The 26,467-nt window shown below is 47.5% G+C and overlaps 1 protein-coding gene across 8 annotated transcripts in view; it reads left to right on the top strand.

Moving 5' to 3' along the window:
- Positions 1-26,467, top strand: part of VPS53 (VPS53 subunit of GARP complex) — a 168,772-nt gene that overhangs the window by 129,099 nt on the left and 13,206 nt on the right. For 7 of the 8 annotated variants that reach the window (XR_012425080.1, XR_012425079.1, XM_015437417.4 and 4 more), the window contains 4 exons: positions 2,306-2,388; positions 3,429-3,507; positions 17,325-17,473; positions 22,701-22,770. Coding sequence is in view for 6 of the 8 variants with exons in the window: in XM_015437417.4 (XP_015292903.2) it covers positions 2,306-2,388; positions 3,429-3,507; positions 17,325-17,473; positions 22,701-22,770 (381 nt within the window). In the remaining 2 variants the exon portion in view is untranslated. Of the gene's footprint in view, positions 1-2,305; positions 2,389-3,428; positions 3,508-17,324; positions 17,474-22,700; positions 22,801-26,467 lie in introns of those variants that run through there. The other variant, XM_005582411.5, reaches the window with a different exon arrangement.

Here is a 26,467-nt window from a genome sequence, read left to right as displayed (position 1 = left end):
AAAGCCCAGATTCTTTACTCCATTAGGAGGTAGAAAGAAAGATACTCTGGCCGGGTGCGGGGGCTCACGCCTGTAATCCCAGCACTCTGGGAGGCTGAGGTGGGCAGATCACCTGAGGTCAGGAGTTTGAGACCAGGCTGGCCAACACAGTGAAACCCCGTCTCTACTAAAAATACAAAAATTAGGGCCGGGCGCGGTGGCTCATGCCTGTAATCCCAGCACTTTGGGAGGCCAGAGGCGGGTGGATCATGAGGTCAGAAGTTCAAGACCAGCATGGCCAACATGTGGCCAAAAAGGAAAGAGCATGGAGAGCCTAGAAGGTGGGGGTGCAGCAGAGCAAGGGAGTGGGCCAGAGGGCTGAGCAGGGCGCATTTCAGGGAGAGGAAGAAGTGGAGAGCTTAGAAAGTGGGGGTGCAGCAGAGCAAGGGAGTGGGCCAGAGGGCTGAGCAGGGCGCGTGTCAGGGAGAGGAAGGAGGAAGTGTGAAGTATGAAGGTCCTGAGGGCGAAGGACCCTGGGGTCTCCCAGAAATTTAAAAGGCCAGTGTAACTGAAGCCTAGCAGGCAAGGTGGAAAGTAGCAAGATGGGGCCAGAAAGCTGGGCAGGACCCAATTCATGGTTAGGAATTTGGATTTTATTTTCAGTGTCATAGGAAGAGCCTGCTGAAGAGTTTAAGCATGATAAGCCTGTGCCATAATTTGTTTTATCCCTTATAAATACACATGTAGATTGTTTCCAGCTTTATGAGGACAGTATTGATCTGTTTTGTTCACTGAATAACTCTCTTATTCTGTTACACAGCCTGAACAAAGAAGGCTTTCAGTAAATATTGGTTGAATTAATGAATGCTGCAAAAAATACTTGCATATCTTTATCCGTTATTCTCCTTATTTCATTGAAATGCATTTCTAGCTGTGAAATTGCTGGTTTAGGCAATATGTGTATTTAAATTTTTGCTTCTTGAATAAATTGCCTTCCAAAAAGGTTATACTAATTTATGCACCCCAATAGCATTTTCAAATTTAAGACAAAACATTGGTTATTCTGGCCAGGCGCAGTGGCTCACGCCTGTAATCCCAGCTGTAGTCCCAGCTACTCAGCACTTTGGGACTTGGAGGTGGGTGGATCACCTGAGGTCAGGAGTTCAAGACCAGCCTGGCTGATATGGTGAAACCCCATCTCTACTAAAAATACGAAATTAGCTGGGCGTGGTGACGCACACCTGTAGTCACAGCTACTCAGGAGGCTGAGGCAGGAGAATCGCCTGAACCCTGGGGGTGGAGGTTGCAGTGACCTTAGATCGCGCCATTGTACTCCAGCCTGGGCAGCAAGAGTGAAACTCCGTCTCAAAAAAAAAAAAAAGCCAAAACATTAGCTATTCTTAGAGTTTGTGTAATAGGTTTACGGTGCTAGATTAATCAACTCTCAGGAATATTTCCAAGTATTTACGAGTCCTGGTCCCGTTATTTTTCTTTGAGCTCCCGGAACATGTTGATTGTTTCTGTCCCTGGCTGTTGGCTGATGACAGCAGAGGCCGCATTTCTTTTGTTTGCCACTGTATCCCCAATGCCTTAATGAGGCGACTGGCCCATTGTAGCATTCACCGGCTATTTTAGCTGGTTTTACTGCTACTCACCACCAAAGGTTTCCAATCTGGGTGGGCAAGTTCATGGGGCAGGGAGTGTCTTAAAATCAGGTTCTTTTCAGAATGAATTGATGGGAATTATTGATGTGTCAAAAGAAAGAAGTACAGCACAGTGCTGAAGGTCACAGGCTCTGGAGGGAGTTTGATTCCTGGCCCTACCACTTCTATCTTGGGTAGGCCCCCATGCCATTTTTCTGATCTGTAAAATGAGGATGATAACAATAGAATCTTCCTCATAAGGTTATAAGATTGGCCAGGCATGGTGGCTCACACCTGTAATCCCAGCACTTTGGGAGGCCGAGGCGGGCGGATCACCTGAGGTTGGGAGTTTGAGACCATCCTGACCAACATGGAGAAATCCCTGTCTCTACCAAAAATACAAAATTAGCTGCGCGTGGTGGAGCATGCCTGTACTCCCAGCTACTCGGGAGGCTGAGGCAGGAGAATCGCTTGAACCCGGGAGGTGGAGGTTGCGGGGAGTCGAGGTTGTACCACTGCACTCCAGCCTTGCTCCTCAAGAGTGAGACTCCGTCTCAACAGAAAGAAAAAAGCGTCTGGAATTATGCCTGAATCATCAAACTCAGTAAATGTTAACTATTATTATGATGCTACTTATTTGGATAATCATTGACCATGCATCTGTTTCTCCTATTTTCCAACAGCTAGAAGAAAAACTCAAAGAAAAAGTGGATGTAAGTCTGATTGAACGAATCAATCTGACTGGAGAGATGGACACGTTCAGCACGTAGGTACCTCGTACACTTGCTCACTGCCTGTCCTCTGTTACACAGCAGCGTTCAGCATGTATGTACCTCGCACACTTGCTCACTGCCTGTCCTCTCTGTTACACAGCAGCATTCAGCACATACGTACCTTACACACACTTGCTGCCTGTCCTCTCTCTGTTACACAGCAGTGTTTAGCATGTATGTAGCTCGCACATGCTTGGTCGCTGCCTGTCCTTTCTCTGTTACACAGCAGCGTGCCTCAGGCTGTTGGCTTTAGTCACTGCAGAACCTAAGAGGTTTCTGTTGGGTCAGAATGAGTCCCTACTGGCCACTAAGAAGCAGCTTCAGAACTGGGCTGCCGTTGTACCTCCTCAAATGCAGTTGCTCTTTTAGCTTATGGGGTCTGTATTGTGTCACTGTGAAGAATAACCACAGAGAAGACATTCTCCCTTGGCCATCCCTGATCTGCCCCACCTGAACCCACAGAAGGCCAGGCCTACCTTCAGTGTTTTAAAGTGTAAAGTATAAATGGCTTGAATTCAGCCACTGAGGGAATAAGAGTGTGGGGTGGCAGGGGAGGTCCGCCTTCTTTCCCTGTTAGGACCTTGTGGCACTTTAGTTTTGGTCCATTTCTGCTCCACTGCCATTAAATGAGACAGGCATGGCCAGGCCGCAGCTTTCACATCAGCCACTTATTGAGGAAAAATCAAAATTCTCTTCTTAGTTATTTCTTCCACTTCTCTTAACTTTATTTTCTTCACTTCTGACTTAAACATTTTTGGGAAGCAGGTTCTTTTGTAGGAAGATGTGAACAGGGATACTGGGGTGGTGATTAGGGAGACTGGCCGTGGGGTTCTGTGTCCTGACTGGGTGAGGATACAGCCGGGTAAAACCAGGACGAAAAGAAAGAGCCAAGCTGCTCTTCCGCTGTCATTGATTGAAGCTCAGACTTTGCCAATGAAATGATGAAGCTGAGTTTGACACAGAGGCCTGAGTGTCAGCCGTTCAGACGGCAGTTGTTTGAAGGGGTGACCACAGTGATTTCTTTGATTTGCAGCGTCATCTCCAGCAGTATTCAGCTGCTGGTTCAGGATCTGGATGCCGCCTGTGATCCTGCCCTGACGGCCATGAGCAAGGTAAGGTCGTGGGAAATGGCATCTTACAAACTAGCGAGAGCAGCCCCAGGTGTCATCGACTGTCTGTGGCTTCTCCAGGCTCATCGGAGCTTGAAGGACCAGCTGAGAGGAGAACGGAACGGCCCCAGAGTTCCTGAGAGCACTCAGTGTGTGTAGCACCCGGGTCGGGTCAGTTGCTTGTCCTTTTAGAGACAGCATCACACAGTATTGGAGGATGGCAAAAAAAAAAAAAAAAGAGACGAAGTAAATGTGTTTGATGAGTCTAAAGGAGATGTTGTCTGTGGTTTATGTTTTTTAGAGAGAGGGTCTCTCTCTGTCACTCAGGCTGGAGTGCAGTGGTGCCATCATGGCTCCCTGCAGCCTCGACCCTCTGGGCTCATCCGTCCTCCTGCCTCAGCCTCCCAAGTAGCTGAGACCACAGGCGCTTGCCACTGCATCCAACTACTTTTTAAATGTTTTGTAAAGCTAAGAGTCTTGCTGTGTTGCCCAGACTGGTCTTGAACTCCTTGCGTCCAGCAGTCTTCCCACCAAGGCCTCCCAAAGTGCTGGGATTACAGGCATTAGCCCTGGTGCCCCGCTGAGATGGATCATTTTTAATTACTGAGCGCTCCCTCATGTTCCTATTTTTGGCTTTTATGTGCCTATGCCTTTTTTTCCCAAATGAATGTCAGTTCCGTAAGTGCACAGACCATGTCTCTCACCCCTCTTTTTTCTCTCGTGTAGTCTTGAATATGGGAGATTCATTTGTGTTAATTAAAACTGAGTCAGCCATGTTCCTTTATTTACGTATTTTCTTTGATTAGTGTCTGACACATGCTAAAAACCTTGGTGTGGTCTCACCAGAATGGGTGTTCTCGTTAGTGCTTAAAGCAGTAACTTCTGACTCATTCTTCATTCTCGCCCACTGAGAGGTTTTTCCGACTCGTTCTGAGCTCTGGTGCCAGGGCAAGAGTCCTTGATGAGGCTGTGAACTCTGGTTTTCTAATATCCTGGTGGCCCATCAGTCAGCCCTTGGCCCTCAAGTCCCTCCTTTGGCACTTACCGAGCACTACCTCATGTTCCTATTTTTGGCTTTTATGTGCCTATGCCTTTTTTCCCAAATGAAGTCAGTTCCGTAAGTGCACAGACCATGTCTTTCAGCCCTCTTTTGTCTCTCATGTAGCCTTGAATATGGGAGATTCATTTGTGTTAATTCAGTTGGAAATGGTCTTTGTTATGCTAAACCCAAGGAACATGAAGCTGCAACTCTAGAACTTTACTGAGCAGGGATTGGTAAACTAGAGCTTGGGAACCAAATCTGGCCCACTGCTTGTTTTTGAAAATAAAGTTTTATTGGAACACAGCCACGTTCCTTTATTTACGTATCCTCTATAGCTGCCTTTTTGCAATATGGTGGTAGAACTGAGTCATTGCAACAGAGACTAGCCCACAAAGCTAAAAAAATTTAATATTTACTCTCTGACCCTTTATAGAAAAAGTTTGCCAGTGTCTGCTCTAGAGTCCTAGGCTCTTGTAGCAAATTCTGGAGAAATGATTTCTCTGGGTCATACTGGCCAGTACCAGAGGGCAGTGGGAGGAGCACTAACTTTGGAGTCAGACAGACCTAACTCTTCCAGGGCTTCCTTTGGGGGTCTTGAGCAGAGGATTCACCTGTCTGGGCCAACGTGACCTCATCTGGGCCCAAGGGAACTGTGGATCTCTGCATCCCAGCATTGCTGTGACGATGAAACACGGAACACGGGTCTAGTGCTGGGCACATAGTAAATACTCATGAAATGTTAGTTCCCTCTCCCTCTTGTCAGGAGGAGTGACCATGTCACAAGGTTGTGTAAGCAGACGTTTGGTCTGAATTTGGTTTTGCAGTAGATTGTAAATATTTAACAAAAATAAGATTAAAACCAAAACGTAGGCTTTGGGGTTTTATGAACTGAAGTGGCAAGTCCTAAAATAGCTCACGTCACAGTTTTATTCAGAAAGCTCATCTTTTTCACGAGTCCGGTGCTGACAGGCACGTCCGGCATCCTGGGCATTCACAGGAGGACGCTCCGGGCAGGCGGACGGAGGCCGGTCCGGAGGCGTGAAGGAGTTCGTTTTGCAGACTCTGCTTATCCCCTCCTGCTGGTGACCATTCCCCACATCCTGAGTGTGATCTGTCCCAGCTGCCGTCTCTCCTGAACTGCACACACTTCAGGTCGGAATGCAGCTGGTGAAAGCATTTCCACATTTACCAAAGGAAGAGTGGATTTTTTTTTTTTTCAATAAAATCACAGTTGGAAGGGGTTTAACACTGCAGGTGTTGCTTATACCAACTGTCAGTTGGTTCTGTGGATTTCCCTCAAACCCTGCCCCGTCCCACCCTCTACTTCTGCCGGTGCCCACACCAGCAAATATTAACAGAGACCGTGCCTCCCGAGTCCTTTGTTTCTATCATAGGAAAACCACAGATTTGGGGACGCGGCAGCTGGGAGGCCGTTACTTTTTGTCTGAGTCTTCTGGAGTTGTAGCAAAATAAAATCCATGTGATGGAAGTAAACAAGCCAAGTGGTCACAAATTGATTCAACACGCATTCTGTGTTCTTTATGCCTGCATCCTGTTTTGTGTAGTTTCTTCTAGGATTTTAAAAAACTTCTGTGATAATGGTTGTTTCTGTCTCTGATTCTATCATTTTTGCCGCTGGTTGGACAGTTCAGTTCAGACCCTGCCCAGCACAGTGCTGGGAGCTGCGAGGCTCAGAAAGGCGTAAACCTTTGGCTGAGGTATTTAGATTCCAGGAGCTGAGGGCAAGAGATGTGTAAGATGACAGCGACACCCGGTAACTTTAATAAAAGAGGTGAGGAAATCAGTGCCGTAAGAAAAGTACAAAATACGCCCTCTTTAAAGAGGGAGGAGTTCATATCCAGGTGGGGATCAAGGAAGGCCCTGGTAAGGAAGCGGTGTTTGAAACAGATCAGGGTGAAGTTCTGAATGAATTTGTGATTAGGAGGGCAGTTCAAACGGGGTGAAAACGTGAGTAAAGTTCTGTGAGGTGAGGAAAGCTGAAGAGTTTGGTGAAAACTGCCACTCTCAGTCAGCATCCCAGGGGCTCCTCCGGCTCCTCCTGTACTTGGACTGATAGGGTTAAGATGGGAAAGGAGACTGCCCTCAAGGAGTCTGTACCCTGCTGGGAAGAAAACTGAGAAGAACCAGTACTGTAAATAAATGTATCTTAGAAATGTCAGAAGGACGGTTGACTTGCCAAAATGGAGTGTAGTTGCTGGATGATTCTGAGTTGACGGAAGGAGCTTTCCTTGACAAGATGGATTGAGCCAGGCAACTTGGTTAAGTCATTTTCCTGGGAGACCTCATTCTCGTGGAAGGAGCCTCGTGGCCTCCGCCGTGGTTGGCATATAGAGCTTTCATTATCTGTCTCTTCACTCCACTGCCAGGTCAGTTTCTGCCGCTCCTTCCGGAGTATGTGCCCAGTTCTCCAGCCGTAGCTGTGTTTACTTCCCTGAATGCACATTGCTCTTTTGTGGCTTCTATGCCTTTTCTCATTTTATTCTTTCTGCCCACAATTTTCTTCCTGCTATCGTCTGCCCAAGGAGCACATCCTTTAAGATCGAGTTCGAATGTCTGTCCCCGTTTAAAAACCTGAGGTATAATTCACATACCATAGAATTCACCCTTTTAAAATGTACACTTGGCCAGGCGCAGTGGCTCACGCCTGTAGTCCCAGCACTGGGAGGCTGAGAAGGGCAAATCATTTGAGGTCAGGAGCTGGAGACCAGCCTGGCCAGCATGGTGAGACCCCGTCTCCACTAAAAATACAAAAAACTTGCTGGACGTGATGGGTCACACCTATAGTCCCAGCTCCTCAGGAGGCTGAGGTAGGAGAATCACTTGAACCTGGGAGGTGGAGGTTGCAGTGAGCTCAGATCGCGCCACTGCTCTCCAGCCTGGGCGACAGAGTGAGACTTATCTTACAACTAAATAAAGTGTACAATTTAGTTGTTTTTAGTATATTCACAGTGTCATGAAACCACCACCACCATCTAATTCTAGAACATCTTCATCACCCCCAAAAGAAACCCCATACCTCTCAGCAGTCATTCTCCATTCTGCTGACAACCATTAGCCTACTTTCTGTCTCTGTGGATTTGCCCCTCCCAACATTTCGCATACATAGAATCACATGGCGTGTGGCACGTCTTGCGCCTGGCTCTCTTCACTTAGCGTCGTGTTTTCAGGGCACATTCATGGTGGGGCATGTGTCAGCACTCCATTCCTTTTTGTGGCTGAGTGACATTCCATTGTGTGGATAGACCACATTGTGTTTATTCATTCATCTGTTGGATGTTTGAGTTATTTCTACTTTCTGATTTTGAATATTGCTGTGAACATTCATGTACAGGTTTTCATATGAACATGTTTGCAGTTCTCTTCAATATGTACCTAAAGGCTGGGCGTGGTGGCTCAAGCCTGTAATCCCAACACGTTGGGAGGCCAAGACGGTCGGATCATCTGAGGTCAGGAGTTCAAGAGCAGCCTGGCCAACACGGTGAAACCCCATCTCTACGAAAAATACAAAAATTATCCGGGTGTGGTAGCGCGCGCACCTGTAACCCCAGCTACTCGGGAGGCTGAGACAGGAGAATGGCTTGAACCTGGGAGGCGGAGGTTGCAGTGAGCCAAGGTCTCACCACTGCACTCCAGCCTGGGCGACAGAGGGAGACTGTCTCAAAAAAAAAAAAAAAAGTACCTAAGGAATGGAACCGAAAGAGCCGTATGGTCAATTTATGTTTAACGTTTTGAGAAACTGCCAAACTGTTTTCTGAAGTGACTGTGCCATTGTATATTTCCACCAGCAAAGTGTAAGGGACTCAGTTTCTCCACATCTTCCCCCACACTTGTTTTCCTTTTTTATTATAGCCATTTTCGTGGGTGTGAAGTGGTATCTCATGGTGATTTCAGTTTCCATTTCTCCCATGACTAACATGCTGGTCACCTTCTCAGGTGCTACTGGTGATTTGTATGTTCTCTTTGGACAAATGACAATGAAATGTTTTGCCTATTTTAAAATTGGGTTGTCTTTCTGTTGTTGAATTGTAAAAGTTATTTTTATATCTGGATACTAGACTGTTTATCAGATATGAAATTTGTAAATATTCTCGCGCATTCTGTGGCTGGGTTGTCTTTTCACTTTCTTGATAATGGCTTTGATTTTCTGAAGTCTGTATGTCGTGTGTGTGTGTGTGTGTGTGTGTGTGTGTGTGTGTGTGTGTGTGTGAGACATCTAAGATACCATTGCCTGATCCAAAATCATAAAGATTTACTCTGTGGTTTCTTCTAAGAATTTTAGTTTTAGTTCTTAAATTTGGGTCTTCACAAAAAAGAAAAAAGAAAACAAAAGGAAAAAAATGTAGGTCTTCAATCCATTTTGAGTTAATTTTTGTATATGGTGTGAGGCAAAGATTCAGCAGCATTCTTTTGCTGAAAGATACTCAGCTTTCCCAGCACCATTTGTTGAAAAGACTATTCTTTTCACGTTGGATGGTCTTGACACCCTTGTAAAAAATCAGTTAACCATAGATGTGTGGAATTATTTCTGGGGTCTCAGTTCTATTCCATCCATCTGTATGTCTGTCCTCAGCATCTGTATGTCCATCCTCAGGCCAGTACCACACTGTTTGGCTATAATAGCTTTGTAGTAATCTTTGAAATCAAGAAGTATGAGTCTTCCAACTTTGTTCTTTGTCAACACTGTTTTGGCTCTTTTAGGTCCCTTACAATGTCAGCATTTCTTGCCTCAGCCAGAGCTTTCCTCTTTCTCCTTCAAGACACCGCAGTACCTAGACTACCTTTCTGCTTTGTTATATGATCATTTTTATGTCTTTGTCTTCCCTATTAAACTTTGAGCAACTTGAGGGCTGTGTCTTACTCATTTTGGAAACCTGTGGCATAGCACAGTACTTGTGTAACTGTGGTACCCCCTGAATGACTTTGAAGGTAAAGAGGGGGTGGGGTAGGAGACAGAAGAGAAAGAACCAAAGGACCACAAACACCCTTTTGACCAAAGATTGGTAAACAAGTGAGACACAGATAGAACTCTGCTGCACAGACGTAGCCAGGTGGAGCTGGTAGATGTGGAGTGGGAAACTTGGACATCTTTGTGGGAGACGGTGGGGTCACGGAATCCTGGAAACCTTCAGGTCCGTAGCTAGTGCTGTTGAGGATGGAGCGATGCTCCTCGATGGCACCTAATAGCAGAAGGGCTTCTGGCTTCAGCGGGTGGCATCCTGGAGCCGACTGAAGAGATGTCAGAATGAAGGACTAATTTTCTTGATTTTTAGTAAAGATGAGGTCTTGCTGTGTCGCCCAGGCCAGTCTCAAACTCCTGAGCTCTAGTGATCTTCCCACCTCGGCCTCCCAAAATGCTGGGCTTACAGGGCGTGAGCCACTGTGCCTGGCCTCCTTATTGCTTATTTTCTTAGATAACCTCTATGAGTTGATGATAAGTTACTATCTACTGAGCACTTACCAGGAATTAGAACCCAATTAATTTCATTCTAACAATCAGTTCGTAAGATGGCTATGCTATTTCCCCTTTTCACAGATAAAGAAGCTGAAACACAGAGACATTAAATCACCTGCTCCAGATCTTTTAGCTACTCGGGAGGCTACAGTGGGAGGGCCACTTGAGCCCGAGAGGCAGAGGTTGCAGTGAGCCGTGATCACGCCACCACCCTGTCTCTCTGTGCAGGACTGTGCGACGCCATACATATACAGAGTAAGCCTTTTTGGCAAATGTGGCACTGAGGCAAAATCAGCTTAAGTCACCTGCCTAAACGTGGAAGAGCCTCGGCCTCCCAAACTGCTGGGATTTCAGGCATGTTGCCATTGCACCCGGCCTGATATTTTTGAAAAAAAGAATAAAATTTAAATCACCATAATTTCGATTAGTTGATACATTTCTGTCAGTGTGTGCCCAGTCCTGGTGGGTCCACATGAGTGTTCGTGCTGATATGAGTATGAGTTCTTCAAGCATTCACCATCATCATGGTGTACATGCATCTCCAGCTTTTCTTGGTCTGACACCAGGACTTTTCTACAGAGGAGAAAATGTGTTGAGCAGCCGCCCCACATATTCCAATCTGTGGTGAATATTTTTCCCTGAAAACTAATGAACTTTCCTTCTGGTATCTTCTTTCCTTCCTCCCTCCACTCCCTCCCCCCTTATCCCCCTTCCCTCCCTCCCTCCTTTCCCCCCTCCCCTCCCCTCCCCTCCCTCCATCCCTTCCCCTCCCCTCCCTCCCTCCTTACCCCCCTCCTCCCCTCCCCTCCCCTCCCCTCCCCTCCCCTCCCCTCTCTTCCCTTCCCATTATGCCCAAAGCCATATAGCTTATAACAGTGAAACTAGAAGTAAAACAAACTAGTTCTCCTGATTCTGGAAAAAGTAGTTATTTGGAGTGTTTTGGTGGAAATAAAAAGGATTCTATCTTTTAGATTTAAATCCTACAAATCCTTAGAAATGAGTACGTCTGGTTATGCCCCTGTACATAGGATAGAGAGCCGTGGGCTTCGAGCAGGGGCTGCTGGTCCCACGGTCCCCTCCTCTCTCCAGGCCGTTTCCTAGGGCTGCTCACATCACTCAGTTAAGTAATCCAAGTCTCTGTTCAGAAGCAAACACACTTAGTGTTTTGCCCATTAATGGTAGTTTTAGGAAAAAACAGAAACTGAATAAATTAAATTTTCTTACAGTCTGGCACATAATTTATATTAGGTTTCAGGATTGTGAACATGTATCCATTTAGGAGGCTGCATTACGATCCCCCAAAGACATTTTGAAACAGTTAGAAGAGTTCTCAAGTCTGTTCTCATTTTCCTCAGTCATTACAATGCACATCTGTTTCAGAAGACCCAGGGAGAGCCAGGCTAAGAAACCCTCAAGTTCACTGCTACGTAGAATCATGACAAGTCTGTTCTCATTTCCATTTTCCTCAGTCATTACAATGCACATCTGTTTCAGAAGACCGTAGAAAGCCACGGCTAAGAAACCCTCAAGTTCTACCTAGAATCAAGATACAACTTTCTTTTTCATAAAAAAGATTTTTCCCATTATGATAAAACTAAATCACTTCCATTTTAGAAAAATGCAGTTTTTTTGTTTTTTTGTTTGTTTGCTTGACAGTCTTGCTCTGTCCCCCAGGCTGGAGTGCAGTGGCGTGATTTGTGCTCATGGCAACCTCTCCCTCCTGGGTTCAAGCAATTCTCCTGCCTCAGCCTCCCGAGTAGCTGGGATTACAGGCACCTGCCACCACACGCGGCTAATTTTTGTATTTCTGGTAGAGACGGGGTTTCATGGTGTTGGCCAGGCTGGTCTCGAATTCCTGGCCTCAAATGATCTGCCCGCCTTGGCCTCTCAAACTGTTGGGATTACAGGCATGTTGCCGTCACGCCCGGCCAGATTTTTTTGAAAAAAAGAATAAAATTTAAATACCCATAATTTCAATTAATTGGAACATTTCTGAATTGATAATTATCAGTTATCTAAATTTAGTGATTTTTAGTGAGATTGCAAGTATTTATTCTTATTTTAAGAGTAGCTAAAATTTACTGTGGAATTAATACGTGTTGTGAGACACAGTGTTAAGAGCATTCCATGCATTATCTTTCAATAATAGATTATAGATGTTACCATCATCCCAGTTTTATAGATGAGAAAACTGAGGCTCAGAGAAATTAGGTGACTTGTCCGGGTCACCCCTTTAGAAGGTTGCATAGTGTCAGTACTCAGACTGCTGACTCAATTTCAGCATGTTGAGTACCATCTTAATGACCTTTCCTGCTAACTTAGCAGTTATGCTTCCGTAGGCAGGTCACTCGCTGTCCTCAAGCCTGTCTCATCCTCATTTATTATTACTCACAAAGAGGAGTAATAATACCTCTTCACTACATCATTCATTCATCAGGCAGCAAGTTCATGTGGAAATGTCAGGCACAGCGCCTGGTACATAGTAGATGCTTGATTAACGTTCCTTCAGTGCCCGGTGTGTGGTAGGTGCTTGATAAACATTCCTTCAGCACCCGGTGGGTAGTTGGTGCTTGATAAACGTTCCTTCAGTGCCCAGTGTGTGGTAGGTGCTTGATAAACGTTCCTTCAGTGCCCGGTGCGTGGTAGGTGCTTGATTAACGTTCCTTCAGTGCCGGGTGCATAGTAGGTGCTTGATTAACGTTCCTTCAGCGCCCGGTGCATAGTAGGTGCTTGATAAACATTGCTTCAGTGCCCGGTGGGTAGTAGGTGCTTGATTAACGTTCCTTCAGTGCCCAGTGTGTGGTAGGTGCTTGATAAACGTTCCTTAAACACCCAGTGCATAGTAGGTGCTTGATAAACGTTCCTTCAGTGCTGAGTGCGTAGTAGGTGCTTGATTAACGTTCCTTCAATGCCGGGTGCATAGTAGGTGCTTGATTAACGTTCCTTCAGCACCCAGTGCATAGTAGGTGCTTGATAAACGTTCCTTCAGCACCCAGTGCATAGTAGGTGCTTGATAAACGTTCCTTCAGCGCCGGGTGTGTAGTAGGTGTTTTATTAACATTCCTTCAGCACCGGGTGCATAGTAGGTGCTTGATAAACGTTCCTTAAGCACCCAGTGCGTAGTAGGTGCTTGATAAACGTACCTTCAGTGCTGGGTGCGTAGTAGGTGCTTGATAAACGTTCCCTCAGCGCCCGGTGCGTAGTAGGTGCTTGATAAACGTTCCTTCAGTGCCCGGTGCGTGGTAGGTGCTTGATAAAGGTTCCTTCAGTGCCTGGTGTGTGGTAGGTGCTTGATAAAGGTTCCTTCACCTCCTTGGTCCCCACCCAATGCTCGGTGCCGTGCTGCGCTTGCCAAAGGTACCTATGAATATATCTGAGCGGGAGTGAAAGGAGCCCCACCAGGCGTCAGAGTGAGAGTGAGCGTGTAGGTGCGTGCCTGAGTAAAGTCCACTGCTTGAGGCCAGCATCCCGGCAGCCTCAGTTATAATATGAGACTTCAGTTGCCTGAAATGCTCCCAGAGCCCAGCTGGCTGAGTCTATGCTCTGTGTCTCTCTAATCCGGTGAAGAAGTAGGAATTTAAGTATTCAGATTTTCAAGAAACCTCTTTCCAAGCTTCGTATGGCAATAGGAAAAAACGAGATCCACTGAACCTAGTTGTGGAGCGCTGTTCTCTGATCCAAGTTCCTGCTACAGTAGGCTCTCTCTAGCAAGAGTGCTGGCCCCCCAGCCCCGCCGTGGAGTGTCACACAGAGCACACACTTCCTGCCCAGGCAGCGGAAGCCGGGCTCTGGGGACACGCCGGGCCCCGCAGTCTCTTCCTGTGGTGGTTAGACTGGGTCCCGGAGGTGCTCATCATTCTTATGTCTTCAAACTGTCTTGTTTAGATAGTACCAGTTGAACGCCATCTGTTTTCAACTCTACCCAAGCCTCCTAAACAAAAAGCACAACAAGAAACAATTTTAAGTGTAGAGGGGTAACTTATAAATGTCCAGTGAAAAGTTTACCTGGAAAAGTTGAGGTCTTATTTCTACTGATGGCTTTTCATGATGTTTGTTCTTCCAACGCAAGGCACTGTTTGTTTCCTTTTTTGAAAGAGTTCTTTGGGCCGGGCGTGGTAGTTCACGCCTGTAATCCCAACTTTGGGAGGCTGAGGCAGGAGGATTGCTTGAACCAGGAAGTTCAAGACCATCTGGGCAACACGGTGAGACCCCCGTCTCTACAAAAAGTAAAAAAAAAAAAAAAAAAAAAAAAGTTTTTTGTAATTAGCTGGGCATGGTAGTGTACACCTGTGGTCCCAGCTACTTGGGAGGCAGAGCTGGGAGGATTGCTGGAGCCCAGGAAGTCAAGGCTGCCATGAACTATGATTGTACCACTGCACTCCAGCCTGGGCAACAGAGACTGTCTCAAAATAAAAAAATAAAGAAAGAGTCCTTTGCTTGATCACTATGTTTCATTAGCTTCTCCTTGAAAAACAGGCCTTACCTTGAACAAAGGCCTAGTTAAGTGCTTTTATTCTTTTTTGCAGGCAAAGGTGGTGGGGTAGGGGGTGGGGGTGGGTCTGGGGGGAAGTTGTCTAGCAAGCACCTTGGTGTGGAGTTTGGGCTTTAGATGGACCTGGTTGTCCCAGCTTTGAAATTTTGTGCAAGATACCAAATCTCTTTGAGCCTTTTTAATTTCCTCATCTACAAGGTTGTTGCGAGAACGAAGTGAGATCATGTATGAATAGTAAATGAGATGATGTATGTTTAGGGCCGGGCAAAGTGACCTGCGAAGTTCGGTCTCAATGTAGCTGTCTGAGGCAGTTCAGGTTGTGACCCAAACCTTCAGTCATCCATGGTGGATGACGGCGAGCATCAGCCGGATGACGGCGAGCATCAGCCATCTGAGGCTGGAGTGCAGCGGTAGAATCGCAGCTCCCTGCAGCCTCAACCTTCTGGGCTCCAGTGACCCTCCTGCCTCAGCCTCCCTGGTAGCTGAGACTGTAGGCATGTGCCACATATTTTAAAAATAAGGTCACTTTTTATTGTTTTCTAGTACTTTAAATCCCTTTCTTAGTTCACTGAGCTGACTTAAGTTTAAAATCATGAATCCATTTGGCCTTTGCTAATACTCGTTTTAACTTGACCGGCGGAGTCGTGACTGACCAGGGTATTAAAGCAAATCAGCTCTTTCCACATGTTGCCAAATGTGGACACGCACCGACCTGGCCAGTGACTATCGAGGAGTTAGGTGATGAGCGTGTGGAATAACCCGTGGAAGTTGAAGAAATCCCGGCCCCTGCTCCGTCTTGCTTGAGTCACTTTGTAACTGGTGACAGAGCACGTCACCACCTCCTTTCATGGAGGACTGTCATGTTTCAATCATTGCTGATAAACTGTTTTGAGATTTTGAAATACACAAAGCTGCCAGCTTGGAAAGTAATAGTCATTTCTGTGGAAGAGCGTTGCGTCAATGGGCTTTGGGGCGTCAAACCCTCCCAGGTCGCTGTGTCTCCCCGGAGCATTCTGCTCCGAGTCCTGCTGCAGAGCCCAGGAAACGCTGGCAGCACCTGAATTTTGGCCTCACCCTGTGAGCTCATTTAAAATCACCTAGGATGCTCGTTGTTTGGATGGGTCAAATCTTCAGAATCAAATGGAAAAAGAAGCCTCTTGCGTAAGATAAAAGATAATGAGGAAAACATTTCACGTAACCAAAACATTAGAGTATTAAGTCAGTTCATATTAGACCTTTCCACTGTTTCTTCATTGTTGGTTTCTGTTTTTTCCCAGTAATAAATTAGAGTTCTTTTTCCCATGTGGAGCCTGGTTATGAAGCCTTGCATAAGACTCTTCATGTCTCTGGGCCTTGGTTTTCTTATCTGTGAAATGAGGATGGAGGTCCCTTCCTGCTTTCTTGTGGTTCTGTGTGTACACATCGCTGAAGCTTTTAGAATACAAATATCCACTGATTTGAAAAAGCATTAGGAGTCATTTGAGCTTCCCACGGCTGAGGACTCATCCACGTGCGATGTGATTCTTTTAAACAAGCTCTCTCAGTATTGAATTTTTCCTTTCCCCAGGAGCTCTATAAAAATAGTGTTTTCTTGCCAGAGACACTGGGGCCTCAGAACTACTGACCTCCTTCTACGAACATATTATATGGTTTGTGTTTGGCTTAGGATCTCTTTAACAGCCTGTCCAGCTCCACTGTGAGAGGCTGACTCAGCAGAACCCCCCAGACCATTCCCACTCTTCGGGGTTAACGTGCCCTTCCCTGCCAGCCTGGGGCAGACTGGGAGCTGGTGCTGCGCCCGTCCCCTGCACACCGCCTCGGGGATGGCACACTGCAGCACTGCCTCCTTCTGTTCCCAGGTCTCAGTGCTGCCAAGTGCCACGTAGTCCAGGCATCCAGCCAGTTTGCTGTAGGTGTTTTCCAGAGCCTGTCATTAGGGCTCAGGTTGAAGCAGGTCTGTCACTTTTGTTCACAGCCTGTTCAGGGACCACCTTGGTGCTCTCAGCAATGTTCTCCCCCCTTCGCCTGACTCCCGCCCTGTCCCCCATGTCTCCGTCTTACCCTCTGGTCCACCCGAGTGTTTGCCAGAGATTCTGTTTCCCTTCCCCTTGTTGAAATCCTGACATGATCCCAAAGGTTTTAGGAGTGTAAGATTCTACACGCATACCTCTTCAAGTGTTTTATTATGGAAATTTTGGAATATATTCAAAAGTAGAGGAAACAATATGGTCAGCCTCATGTACCTGCCACTCAGTTTCACGATCTTATCTCATCTGCACCTCTTCCCAGTAACTTCGTCCCCACACGTCACATCATTTCTAGTTTTCTGTGTTAAAGAATCCCAAACTGCTCCCAGTTGACTGGAGAGAAAGGGGTCTGTGAATGCCCCTCCAGGTTTCGTGTCATTTAGCCCAGCCACCGCTCTCATCTCCCAGCTGCCGGTCAGCTTGGGAGGGGGTGTTCCTCCCTGTCCTGCTGCGGTCCCCTGCTGTGGGGCACTCGGCAGGAGAACAGGATCCTTTACGTGTGGGTAGCTTAGCTGGGAAGGGAAGGCTGTTTCAGGCATGACGGGGACAAGGCAGGAAAAGAAAAGGGCCTGGGTCAACCTCACTGTCGGGTCCACTGGACACACTTGTTTTTGTCCTGAGTGTCATTCCCTACGAACAACTAAGAAATTCCCCAGGACAAAAGCACCTGATTCCTGGGATACCAAAGCTGTGACCTGATTTCCACTCCAGCCCCTCCCTTCCCCAGCAACAGGCGACACTGTTCTCCTGCGAGGGATTCAGCACCTCGTCCTTTCTCCCTTGCAGATGCAGTGGCAGAACGTGGAGCACGTTGGGGACCAGAGCCCCTACGTCACCTCTGTCATCCTGCACATCAAGCAAAACGTCCCCATCATCCGTGACAACCTGGCCTCCACACGCAAGTACTTCACTCAGTTCTGCATTAAATTTGCAAAGTGAGTCCTGGGCACTCTCATCTCTGGGCTCTTTTTTTTTTTTTTTTAATAGACTTTATGTTTTACAACAGTTTTAGGTTCACAGCCAAACGGAGCAGAAAGTTCAGAGCTTTCCCGTGTACGTGACCCCCACACATGCACGGTCTTCCCATCACCGACACCCCACACAAAGTGGCACATTCCTTACAGTAGATGAACCTGCTTCGACCCAGCGTTGTCACCCGGACTCTGTGACGTCGTGCTGGACCTTCCCTGGGTCTGGACAAATGGACAGTGACGGCCGGGCGCGGTGGCTCACGCCTGTAATCCCAGCACTTTGGGAGGCCGAGACGGGCGGATCACGAGGTCAGGAGATCGAGACCATCCTGGCTAACACGGTGAAACCCCGTCTCTACTAAAAAAAAATACAAAAAATTAGCCGGGCGTGGTGGCGGCGCCTGTAGTCCCAGCTACTCGGGAGGCTGAGGCAGCAGAATGGCGTGAACCCGGGAGGCGGAGCTTGCAGTGAGCTGAGATCCGGCCACTGCGCTCCAGCCCGGCGACAGAGCGAGACTCCGTCTCAAAAAAAAAAAAAAAAAAAAAAATGGACAGTGACGTGTGGCCGCCATTTCAGTGTCACACTCAACTAGGTTGTTTTTAATACCTTACTTCCCACCAGCACCCTCACAGTTCGAGTGTCCGCACCATCCAGCTGGGGTTCGTTCTGGTGCCTGCAGTACTAGTTTTAATACCATACTTCCCACCAGCATCCTCACAGTTTGGGTGTCCCCACTATCCAGCTGGGGTTTGTTCTGGTGCCAGCAGTACTAATTTTTTTTTTTTTTTTTTGAGACAGAGTCTCGCTCTGTCGCCCAGGCTGGAGTGCAGTGGCCGGATCTCGGCTCACTGCAAGCTCCGCCTCCCAGGTTCACGCCATTCTCCTGCCTCTGCCTCCCGAGTAGCTGGGACTACAGGTGCCGCCACTGCACCCGGCTAGTTTTCTGTATTTTTAGTAGAGACGGGGTTTCACCGTGTTAGCCAGGATGGTCTCCATCTCCTGACCTCGTGATCCACCCGCCTCGGCCTCCCAAAGTGCTGGGATCACAGGCTTGAGCCACCGCGCCCGGTCTGCAGTACTAATTTTAATACCATACTTCCCACCAGCACCCTCACAGTTTGGGTGTCCGCACCATCCAGCTGGGGTTCGTTCTGGTGCCTGCAGTACTAATTCTAATTTGTACACAGAAGAAGCTTACTAGTAAAACTAAATCTACTACTTAAAGTCATAGGCAACAGTAACAGCAGTACAGTCCCCAGCCACGTCAAGGCAAACAAAAATGAATGGGGCCTACGTTGTTTTGAACTGTGCAGGCATACGCACCCCTTGCCCAGGATTGGATGATTAAAATCCTTTTTCAGGGATTCCCTGCATGCATTCTGTTTCTCTGAGTGGCTTATAAATGCCTCTTAAGGGTAGGAGCCATCAGTTCTGTTTCTTTTGAGCCTTCTTCCCCCTCCCTCCCCCTGGTAATTTTTACCATGGCTGCTAGAATTTATCTATTAATACTTGGACGCACTCTTGTTCCGAGGAAGGCACTAGAAATTGGGATGCCCAAGTCAGGGAGCTCCATGGCCAAGGCAGGTGAGTGCACCCTGAGCCGGCGTCTTCCTGCTGTGTCCTCGGGTGTGGCCATTTCTGCCCTGAGTTTTGAAGCGAGGAAATAGTTTGGTCCTTTGCCGATCACCATCTGGCTTAGCACCCTTTCCCGTGCTACCAGGCGGGGTTGAGGGTCAGTGTCTCCTCTGACCAGTTATCAAGCAAGCGTTTTGGCAGACTTCTCAGGGACGGGCTTCAGGAGGGTCAGCCCAGGCCACGCTACTGTATCTGGGTTGTTCCCATCCAGGCCCCAGCTAGCGATTCAGGACTCCAAGTTTCTGTCTTCCCCAGAGCTCCCCTGGTTTCCCTGTGCCTCACAAATGAACCCCTCAGGACTGACAGTTACGGAGCGGCTTGTGGTGTCAGCTTTACTTTCTAGTTTGTCAAGAAAGTATAGAGTGGACACTCCAGGGAGGCATTACTGTTTGCAGATGGCAGACGGACCAGGAGGTGGAATTCCCTCACTCCCTGGGTGCCCATTAGCGTGTAAGAAGCGCTGCTGATAAATCACATTGTGACACTCCCCATAACTGCTGGAGGAAGCAGCGTCTCTGTAAAAATTTACTGTGACTGAAAATCTCCAGGGTGGCTGCTCTGGGGTCTGATTGAGTTTCCGTTAAGTGAAGGAGGAGTCCGTTGACTTAGCCAGTCCCAGTGTCTCCCATCTCAGTCATATCATTGAGTTTATACGTTAAGTGAAGGAGGAGTCCGTTGACTTAGCCAGTCCCAGTGTCTCCCATCTCAGTCATATCATTGAGTTTATACGTTAAGTGAAGGAGGAGTCCGTTGACTTAGCCAGTCCCAGTGTCTCCCATCTCAGTCATATCATTGAGTTTATACGTTAAGTGAAGGAGGAGTCCGTTGACTTAGCCAGTCCCAGTGTCTCCCATCTCAGTCATATCATTGAGTTTATACGTTAAGTGAAGGAGGAGTCGGTTGACTTAGCCAGTCCCAGCGTCTCCCATCTCAGTCATATCATTGAGCTGATACGTTAAGTGAAGGAGGAGTCGGTTGACTTAGCCAGTCCCAGCATCTCCCATCTCAGTCATATCATTGAGTTTATACGTTAAGTGAAGGAGGAGTCGGTTGACTTAGCCAGTCCCAGCGTCTCCCATCTCAGTCATATCATTGAGTTTATACGTTAAGTGAAAGAGGAGCCGGTTGACTTAGCCAGTCCCAGCGTCTCCCAGCACCAGCCTCACATTCTCTCAGAGCCCTTGAGTTTCATTGCTAAGCCCAGGTTGAGTGCACTGGGAATTGGATGCCCATCCTCACATCTGGAATCGTTCAGCCTGGGATCTAGGAAGTGGTTTTCTGTTTTCATCCGTGATGCCTTCTCATCCTGGTAAAATCCCACTTAACAGAGGTGGGCTTGTGAGGAGACCCTTCCCTGGCCAAGGGCAGCAGCCACCACCGCCGTGATGGCCCAGAGAAGCCATTGGCAGTTACCCAGCACACTGCTTGGTCTTCTTCCCACAGGACGCGTGTCAGGTCCTCGTATTCCCCCCACCCCACCTGTAGAGCAGCACACACAGCCGGTTCAGGGGCACAGCCAAAGCTTTTTTTTTTCTTTTCGATACAGGGTCTCACTCTGTTACCCAGGCTGGAGTGCAGTGGTGCGATCACAGCTCACTGCAGCCCCCATCTCCTGGGCTTAGGTGATTCTCCCACATCAGCCTCCTGAATAGCTGGGATTACAGGTGCTTGCTACCATGCCTAGCTAATTTTTCTATTTTTTGTAGAGATGAGATTCTGCCATGTTGCCCAGGCTGGTCTCAAACTCCTGGGCTCAAGCAGTCCGCCTGCCTCAGCCTCTCAGAGTGCTGGGATTATAGGCATGAGCTGCTGTACCCAGCCCAGAGCATGTTCTAATGTGAAGCAATTTAGGTTACAAACCATTGTGTGCACAGTTGCCATTGGTCATGAGTTCAGTCTCACGTTACTTGTCTGGCTCTGGTTTCCAGCACTGAGGAATTCCTTCCAAATAGCCCCTTGTTTATTCTCCTTCCTGATCACAAGTCACCTCCAGATCCGATCTCCGGACTCCAGTTTCCTCTCCCTTAGCTTGCTTTCTACCCCACCCATGCAAAACCATAGATGTTTCCTTTTACCTCTGTTTGCTGTCTAAGCAATAGCAGCTGTTCCTACTGAGACATCAGAATCCATAGCCTGGTGGAAACTGCAGTTGAACCACAAGCAGCTTCCCTCATCCACGGAGCTGATCCTCCTCCATTCATCGAGGAGATGATGAGACAAATCTCACAATAGTGGTTGGGAGGGTAAAATGAGAAATCACATAGTAACTTCCCGGTAAAGTGCTGATACCAAGCTGACATTCAGAGCGTGGTAGGCGGCCGGGCGCGGCGGCTCACGCCTGTCGTCCCAGCGCTTTGCGGGGCCGAGGCAAGTGGATCACTTGAGGCCAGGAGTTCGAGACCAGCCTGGCCAACATGGTGAAACCCCTTCTCTACTAAAAATACAAAAATTAGCCGGGTGTGGTGGGTGCCTGTAATCCCAGCGACTCAGGAGGCTGAGGCACGAGAACGGCTTGAACCCAGGAGGCGGAGCTTGCAGTGAGCCAAGATTGCACCACCGCACTCCAGCCTGGGTGACAGAGCGAGACTCTGTCTCCAAAAAAAAAAAAAAGTATGATTTATTCAGTGTGCGTTCACTTGAGCGTCTCCTATGTCTCAGACCCAGCGTTAAATGCTTTGGCCTAATAAACATGGCCCCCATCTTCATGTGCCTTAACAGTCAGGTGAAGCAAAATGGACCCGTAAGCAAATGAGCATAATGAAGTAGGTTAGATGTGAGGGTGGAGGCCTGCGGACTCCATGGAGAGTACGGCGAAGGCAGTGAAAGAAAGGCTTTCTAGAGACGCCGTTGAACAGGATCTGAGAGGTGCGTGTGTACTGACCCACAAGCCCCTTCTAGGAAAGGGAGGGAGCAGTGTAGGCATTAAATAGCCCCCAGAATCCTGGGATCTGCAAGCAGCTCGGTTGGGTTGAAGCCTAGGGAAGCCAGGGCTTAGCAGGATGAGGCTGGAGACGGAGAATGAAGAATCAAGGAAGCCTGGCCAGGCTCAGTGACTCATGCCTGTCATCCCAGCACTTCTGGAGCCCAAGGGAGGAGGACTACTTGAAGCCAGGAGTTTGAGCCCAGCCTGGGCAACGTCACAAAATCCTGCCTCTACAAAAGAATTAAAAATTAGCCAGGTGCAGTGCCTGTAGTCTTTTCATCCAGTCTGATTGGGCCAGCTTCGATCGTATCCCCTCTCAGGACACACAATAGTCACCAAAGGAATGCCGTGCTCTGACCAGCTGAGAATAGTTAGAGTTCACTGGGGGTCTAAGATGGATCCGGTTTTCCCGGGCCTGCCGGGGCCTCATGTAACTAAACAAACCCAAAAACCAGGGCTTCGCTCAGAAGAAAAATAAGGTAATAGGTGCTGGTGGGCGACAGTGGCGTCCACTTCGATTCTTCATTAAAAAAGGTTTTTTCATGGAGATACGTGGAACCTTAAAAAAAGTTTTTGCATTTCTTTCCTCAAGAAAGAGTAAGCCTAATTTGTCACTTCTTTTTTATCCACAGCTCCTTCATTCCCAAATTCATCACCCACCTCTTCAAGTGCAAGCCAATCAGCATGGTGGGAGCAGAACAGGTGAGATGGACTTAGTACCAGGCGTTTGCCTGGCAGCTTTTGTTGTAGATCAAGCACATGTTCTTATGGTCCAGATCTACTTGGCAGGAATAAAATTGATGATGTCCCCTGTTTGAGGACAGTATGATGACTTACCCGGAAGGTTTCTTAATTCATTCTTCCATTTATTTTTTAAAATTTTGTTTGAATGCCTACCAAGTTCTGGGTGCAGGGTATAACACAGCAAGCACCACAGAAAGGGCCCTGCTCCTAGTGCTCACACTCCAGTAAGAAGAGGTAGCTGGGCATGGCGGCTCATGCTGTAACCCCAGCACTTCAGGAGGCCTGGGCGGGCGGATCACCTGGGGTCAGGAGTTTGAGACAAACCTGGCCAACATGGTGAAACTCCATCTCTACTAAAAATACAAAAATTAGCTGGGCATGGTGGCAGGCGCCTGTAATCTCAGCTACTCGGGAGGCTGAGGCAGGAGAATCACTTGAACCTGGGAGGCGGAGGTTGCAGTGAGCCGATATCACATCACTGCACTACGGCCTGGGTGACAAAGTGAGACTCCATCTCAAAAAAAAAAAAAAAAAAACTAACGAGAAACTTGGGATACCGGCCGGGCATGGTGGCTCACGCCTGTAATCCCAACACTTTGGGAGGCCGAGGTGGGCAGATCATCTGAGGTCAGGAGTTTCAGACCAGCCTGGCCAACATGGTGAACCCTGTCTCTACTAATAATGCAAAAAATTAGCCAGGCGTAGTGGTGGGTGCCTGTAATCTCATCTACTCGGGAGGCTGAGGCAGGAGAATCGCTTCAACCCGGGAGGTGGAGGTTGCAGTGAGCCGAGATCGCACCACTGCACTCCAGCCTGGGCAACAAGAGCAAAACTCCATCTCAAAAAAAAAAAAATTTGCCAGGTGTGGTGATGCATGCCTGTAATCCCAGCTATTCGGGAGGCTGAGACAGGAGAATCACTTGAAGGTGGAGGTGGAGCTTGCAGTGAGCCAAGATCGCACCACTGCACTCCAGCCTGGGCAACAGAGAGAGATTCCATCTCAAAAAAAAAAAAAAAAAAGAATGAATCCCTGTGACAGGAGGCTGAGATGGGAGGATCACTTGAGGCCAGGAGTTCAAGACCAGCCCGGGCAACATAGTGCAACCCCATCCCTCAAAAAACCAAAATATTAGCTAGGCACAATGGTCCACACCTACAGTCCCAGCTGCTCAGGAGGCTGAAGTGGGAGGATTCTTTGAACCCAGGCTGAAGTGAGCTGTGATCGTGCCACTACACTGAAGCCTGGACAACAGAGTAAGACGCCATCTCCCCTGCAAAAAAAAAAGTATTTTATTAATTATAGTAAGCTCAGACCCAAGGCAATATCTTCAGAAAAATGCCAGTTCATCCAGTGGTTACATCCATTGTTATTTTTTTAACAAACCCACAATCAACATCCTCTGTTTACTTCCGTTTTGAGGTGTGGATGAGAAAACCATCTGCTGGAACTGGAGTTTTACTTCCTCAGACCCCGGGCCAGTGCTGATGGGCGGTAGGGAGTGTGGGTCTTGACAGGCCCGGATTGGGGAGGGCGTGGGTGGGAACTACAGGGCAACGTGGCCCCTGAAGGCTTCTCACCTGAGTTGAGGTTTAGCTGGGCCTGTATTTGCCCTGATGTCTGGGTCTTGAAATGCAAGCAGCCATGTAGCTGTAGGCGTGTTGACTCAGGCAGCAGGACCATCAGAATCAAGTCAGCTCAGCCGTGTTCCCAGACTGAGACAGACGCTGCCTCCGGTCGTGGAGCGGCTGCCATCCAAACGTGAACAAAAGCTGTGGCGTTGGAAGCTAAGACTTAGCCCCACCTCAGCTGTGTCTGCCTTGCCACAAGGATGCCAGGTCCTGAGTGGAGGTTTTGCTCTAATACTTATGCTGAAACTGGGACAGGAGACATTTTTCTGCTCTCTGTTCTCTGAGTACTGTATGAAGTGAGTTACTTATCTTTGGGCCCCAGAGTCCTCGAGCGGTTGCAAGGGCATGTGGAACTGACCCACACCGATGTGGATCATGCTTCTTGCTAGTTTGTGATCTTCAGAGCATCCTGATTTGCGGGCTCATCCCTGATTTGCAGGGTCATTAGTTAGTCTTATGGCTGTGCTCACCTACGAAAGCTTTTCGCTCCCTTGAGATTAAGGATAAGACAAGAATGCCAGCCGTCACCATTTCTGTCCCGTGTTGTCGGAAGTCCTGGCTGGGACAACCAGGCACAAAATAAAGTATTTTTAAAAGAAACAAAATATATACAGATTAGAAAGGAGGAAACTAAGCTGCCATTTTTCATGGAATATGTGATGATGAGTGATAAATCTAAAAGGATCTACAGATAAACTGTTAGAATATACATTTAGCAGGCTGGGCACAGTGGCTCACACCCTTAATCCCAACGCTTTGGGAGGCCAAGGCAGGCGGATCACGAGTTCAGGAGTTCAAGACCAGCCTGACCAACACAGTGAAACCCCGTCTCTACTAAAAATACAAAAATTAGCCGGGTGAGATGTCGCGTGCCCGTAATCCCAGCTACTTGAGAGGCTGAGGCAGGAGAATTGCTTGAACCTGGGTGGTTGCAATGAGCTGAAATTGCGCCACTGCACTCCAGCCTGGGTGACAGAGACTCCATCTCAAAAAAAAAAAAGAATATAAACTTAGCAAGGTTGCTGGCTGTAAAGAAAGTGTTTTAAAATACATTTCTGTATACCAGCAGCAAACAATGTAAAAATGAACATTTTTTAGTGAAATACTTTTTTCTTTTTTTGTTCTGTTGCGCAGGCTGGAGTGAGTACAGTGGCACAATCATAACTCACTGCAGTCTCAACTCCTGGACTCAAACCGTCCTCCTGCCTCCACTTCTCAAGTAGCGGGGACTACAGGAAATGTGCTACCACACCTGGCTTTTTTTTTTTTGGTAGATACAGGGTCTGCCTCCCTGTGTCGCCCAGGCTGGTCTCAAACTCCACCCTCCTCAGCCTCCCAAAGTGCTGTGATTACAGGCATGAGCCACAGCTCCCAGCCTTAAATGAAACCATTTATAATAACATCAGGAAACGTTAAATACCTAGGAGTAAATCTATCAAAAATATACAAGTCTTCTACACAGAAAACTGTACAATATTGAGGCACAGAATCCACAAAGACCTTTAAAATGACAGGATCATTGATAAGAAAGACTCGAAAAGAAAGAAATGTGGAGTCTGTCTGAGCCTGCTGTGGCTGAGGAGGCTGCCCAATAAAAAATAAATAACAATTTAAGAAGCGGTAAATTATTCCAAAATTAATCTGTAGATAGAATTCAATCCTAATTACTGTATCAGTTTATCTATAGATACAGTAGAATCCCAGCAGGGGTATGTGTGTGTGTATGAATTGATATGATGATTTTAAAAGTTAGATGAAAATACAGAAGACAACAGCTAAAATAATCTTAGAACAGAATTGGAGGAGTTAAAGCTCAGGGTATCAAGACTTATTGTAATAGTATTGTAATTAGAGCAGTGTGGCACTGGCCCCAGGGACAAATAGGCCAACAGAACAGATCTGAGCTGCGGAATAGACCCACACATACGTAGACACTTGATTTATGACCAAAGTGGCATCATTCAGTTTAGGAAAGAGAGTCTGTTCAGGAAATAGTGCTGGGTAATTGGATATCCATATTGGAAAA

This window comes from Macaca fascicularis, chromosome 16, assembly GCF_037993035.2.
Source record: "Macaca fascicularis isolate 582-1 chromosome 16, T2T-MFA8v1.1".
NCBI lineage: Eukaryota > Metazoa > Chordata > Mammalia > Primates > Cercopithecidae > Macaca > Macaca fascicularis.
Note: the sequence above shows the minus strand (reverse complement) of the source record. Positions and strands in the feature narration are given on the sequence as shown.